The sequence below is a fragment of the Arvicola amphibius genome, chromosome 4, assembly GCF_903992535.2.
Source record: "Arvicola amphibius chromosome 4, mArvAmp1.2, whole genome shotgun sequence".
NCBI lineage: Eukaryota > Metazoa > Chordata > Mammalia > Rodentia > Cricetidae > Arvicola > Arvicola amphibius.
The window spans coordinates 52149047-52153512 of record NC_052050.1 but is presented as its reverse complement, the minus strand read 5'-3'; the positions used below and the strand labels follow the sequence as shown (position 1 = coordinate 52153512).

At 49.4% G+C, this 4466-nt stretch overlaps 1 protein-coding gene across 1 annotated transcript; it reads left to right on the top strand.

Moving 5' to 3' along the window:
• Positions 1 to 1245: 1245 nt before the first annotated feature.
• Positions 1246 to 4000, top strand: LOC119812205 (dihydrolipoyllysine-residue succinyltransferase component of 2-oxoglutarate dehydrogenase complex, mitochondrial). The gene has a single exon (XM_038326678.1). It carries the CDS (start codon positions 1279 to 1281, stop codon positions 2641 to 2643), a length of 1365 nt encoding a protein of 454 aa, XP_038182606.1. The 5' UTR covers positions 1246 to 1278; the 3' UTR covers positions 2644 to 4000.
• Positions 4001 to 4466: the final 466 nt, after the last annotated feature.

Sequence of the window (4466 nt, the reverse complement as noted above, 5' to 3'; positions counted from 1 at the left end):
ATACATACATACATACATACATACATACTGCCTGGCTGGGAGCTCCTGTCTGTAACCTCAGCACTCGGGAGACTGAGGCAAGAGGACTACTGTAAGCTCAAGGCCAGCCTGCACAACACAGTGAGCTCCAACCAAGCTTCAATAGAAAGACCCTGTCTTATAAACAGATAGATAAATTGGCTGGGGCGCATGCTCATTGGTGTACTACTTGCCTAGCATGAGCAAGACTCTAGGTTTTGTTGGGCATGGTAGTGAAGACCTTTAATCCCAGCACTCAAGAGACAGAAGAAAAACCTCTAGGAGTTCAAGGCCAGCCTGATCTACATAGAACGTTGCAGGACAGCCAGAGCTACCCAGAGAGAGCCTGTCTCCAAAACAAAGCAAACACCCAAATATAAACAGAAAGAGATGTCCACACATGATTTTGCAAGCCTGAAAGCATGTGAAGGCGTGGTGACCAAAAACTAGATCCCAACCAGAGCAGCAGTGGCGTGCCTCTGAACTCCAGAAAGGCTCCTGAGTTGGGGTTCCATGCTGGTAAGGAAGGGATGGCAGCAGGCGTTTGAGGCGGCTGGTTCATGCTCAGGAAGCTGTGTCCACAGTCAGAAAGCAGAGGGGGTGAAGGCTGGTGCTCAGCTTGCTTTTTCCTTGTTTCCTTTATTTAGTCTGGGATTCCAGCCTATGGAATGATGCTACCCACATTCTAGATGGGTTCTCCTCTTCGGCTAAACCTCAGGGAATTATTCAACGGGTCTGCCGACCTCATAGCCTCATCCAGATTTAAGCATCCTACACACAGGCCCATTAGCTAGAATGCCCCCCCACACACACAAATAAAAATAATTAATAAAAGAAAAACCTGAGGCAATTATCAATTCCAGGAGCAGACAATAAAACAAAGAAAGGGAACGTTATCACCATTATCGTCATTATCAGCATCCACATAGTTCAGAGAACACCAGCAACAGTTACGGGACAAGGTACTCAGCATCAACACTAAATCATATTGGGAGGATGGGAACAATAATGCAGGTAGCTAATAGATGAGTACTGTGTCCTTGCCTTTTATTAACAGAAAACTAAAAAATAGCCACATAGGCCAGACGTGGTGGCACATGCCTTTGATCCCAGCACAGAAACAGGGATCTCTGTGAGTTTGAGGTCAGCCTGGTCTACACCGCAAGTTCCAGACCAGCCAGGATTACACGGTGAAGTTGTGTCTAAGAAAGAAAGGAAGGGATCCGGTGTCCGCCCGCCCTCCATCCCGCTCCCTCCGCGATGCTGTCCCGGTCTCGCTGCGTGTCCCGGGCGTTCAGCCGCTCGCTTTCTGCCTTCCAGAAGGGGAACTGCCCTCTAGGGAGACGTTCCCTGCCTGGGGTCTCCTTATGTCAGGGACCAGGTTACCCTGACAGCAGGAAGATGGTCATTAACAACAGTAGTGTCTTCAGTGTTCGCTTCTTCCAAACCACGACTGTGTGCAAGAATGATGTGATTACAGTTCAAACCCCAGCGTTTGCAGAATCAGTTACAGAGGGAGATGTCAGGTGGGAGAAAGCTGTTGGAGATACAGTTGCAGAAGATGAAGTGGTTTGTGAGATTGAAACTGACAAGACTTCTGTGCAGGTTCCATCACCAGCAAATGGCATTATTGAAGCTCTTTTGGTACCTGATGGGGGCAAAGTTGAAGGAGGAACTCCTCTTTTCACACTCAGGAAAACTGGTGCTGCTCCTGCTAAGGCCAAACCAGCGGAAGCTCCTGCTGCAGCCCCAAAAGCAGAGCCGCAAGCACCGGCAGTCTCTCCTCCCTCTGTAGCAGCTATGCCCACCCAGATGCCACCAGTGCCCCCACCCTCACAACTTCCTTCTAGCAAACCGGTTTCTGCAATAAAACCCACTGCTGCCCCTCCCCTGGCTGAGCCAGGAGCTGCTAAAGGTGTGCGCTCGGAACATCGGGAGAAAATGAACCGGATGCGGCAGCGCATTGCTCAGCGTCTGAAGGAAGCCCAGAATACGTGTGCAATGCTGACCACCTTTAATGAGGTTGACATGAGTAACATCCAAGAGATGAGAGCTCGGCACAAAGATGCTTTCCTGAAGAAACATAACCTCAAACTCGGCTTCATGTCGGCATTTGTAAAGGCCTCTGCCTTTGCCTTGCAGGAGCAGCCGGTTGTAAATGCAGTGATTGATGATGCAACCAAAGAAGTGGTGTATAGAGATTATATTGACATCAGTGTTGCTGTTGCTACTCCAAGGGGTCTCGTGGTTCCTGTCATTAGGAATGTGGAAACTATGAACTATGCAGATATTGAACGGACCATCAGTGAACTAGGAGAGAAGGCCCGAAAGAACGAGCTTGCCATTGAAGATATGGATGGTGGTACTTTTACCATTAGCAATGGAGGAGTTTTTGGGTCACTGTTTGGAACACCCATTATCAACCCTCCTCAGTCTGCCATTCTGGGCATGCATGGCATCTTTGACAGGCCTGTGGCTGTGGGAGGCAAGGTGGAAGTGCGACCTATGATGTATGTAGCCCTGACCTATGACCACCGGTTGATTGATGGCAGAGAGGCTGTGACCTTCCTCCGAAAAATCAAGGCAGCAGTAGAAGATCCAAGAGTCCTCCTCCTAGACCTTTAAGAGGAAGCCACGCCCCCTACCTATCGATCATGCAGGAACTGAAAACAGTCTTCTCCCTGTCCCTCATCAGTCCCAGAGTTCGCCTGGCAACAGGCAGGCACCATACTGTTGGCCTCAAGCAAGGAAGCCAGGGCACTGTATAACCAGCTTTCACAGGTCTTTCCTTCGTGTTCCTTCTAGACTCTTCCTCTCCCTCTCTGCGTCCTTCTCTTGAGAGAGAGAGTGAGAGCCCTAGTGGACGCCCATTGATATCCCGCCTTTCTCCCAGCCCTCTGCAGAGACAGCTTTGTTTCTCCCCAGGGACAGTACTACAGGGACGCCGCCAGGGACCATGAGACCAAGTTTGTCTTTGGAAAGTGTTCTCCAGAGATGCCTACGGGGTGCTCTGCCTCCCAGGCTCTAAGCCTCTGTCCCAGCTGTGCATATTCTCAGCTGATGCCACCTGTGTGGAGATACCGGACACAGGCAAAGAGGCGCTACTTTACTTCTTGAATGCACCACCATTCTCAGCTGTCAGTGGCTTCATGGTGCCTCTCTACCTCTCCAGGAAGCCCAGGCCCGGGGGCCTTGGGGATAGACAACGTGGTGCGGAGTCCCCTGAGGTTACCTTTTATAATCCCAGATGGGGGTAGAAAGCTGACTTGCCTCACAGGCTTCATTGTAAGCTCACACTGGGAAGATTCATTTTGGCGTAATCATATACAATTCTGGTCATACCAACCCTTCCCAGGATTCTGGGGATCATTCTAGACATTGTTTGCATTTAGAGCAGATTTTTAGTACATCATGGCAGTGAGTGAGTGAGTGAGTGAGTGAAGAGCCTGGTGAGGGACTGGCTCTGACCAGATCAGGTTGGCTAGAGCTCTCAAATTCAAGGTGGTATCAGCATGTGATGGGAAGGGGCTGTTCTCTCCCTTTCTGGGTATGGCTTGCGGGGTGCAAGGTCTTGGCACTCCTAGCAGGACACAGATACAGGGAAGGATGCACTGTGGTGGGATCCAGCCTCAGGAGTCAGTCCAGAGTGGTGGAAGGGCTGACGTCATCTCTAAGTACTGCCCTGTGGGTGCGGCACAGTCACTGGAATTTCTTGAAGCATGGGAAACTGCAAGTGACTAGTTATGGAAGGAAGCTCCTAGGCCTGTGTCCTCTGCACCGAGGCCCAAGGCTGCTGACAGTTACACAGGGCCATAGTGTTAAATGCCCTTCTTTCTGTCATCCAGGACAAGCTGGGGAGGGGGAGAGGCCAGTATAGAGTGCCTGCGGCGTCTGCAACTACATCTTCACTATCCAGAACTTGTAACTAAAATATTTAAAGAGGCTGATTTTGAATGAAAATTAAAGGGCAAATGTTCTCAAACAGGAAAAAAAAAAAAAAGAAAGGAAGGAAGGAAAAAAGGGGAGGGGGGAGAAAGGAAGGAAGGAGGAACTGGAGGATGTGGGAGAAGGAAGGGCAGAAAGAGCAATCGAACCATACAGGTCACATGGGCACTTTATTTGGAAATACAAAGAAAATTCCAACTATTTGTTTCTAGTAAAGAAATGTTGGAAATGGGGCACTGGAGAGATGGCTTAGAGATTAAGAGCACTGTCTGCTCTTCCAGAGGTCCTGAGTTCAATTCCCAGAACAACACAGTGGCTCACAACCATCTGTAATGAGATCTGGTGCATGCAGGTAGAACACTGTTTACATAATAAAGAAAATCTTAAAAGAGAGATAGAGAGAGAGAGAGAGAGAGAGAGAGAGAGAGAGAGAGAGAGAGAGAGAAAAGAAAAGTTGGAAATGGAGGGAGGGAAAGAACAGGGAGGTCTTATCTCTCTCTGTA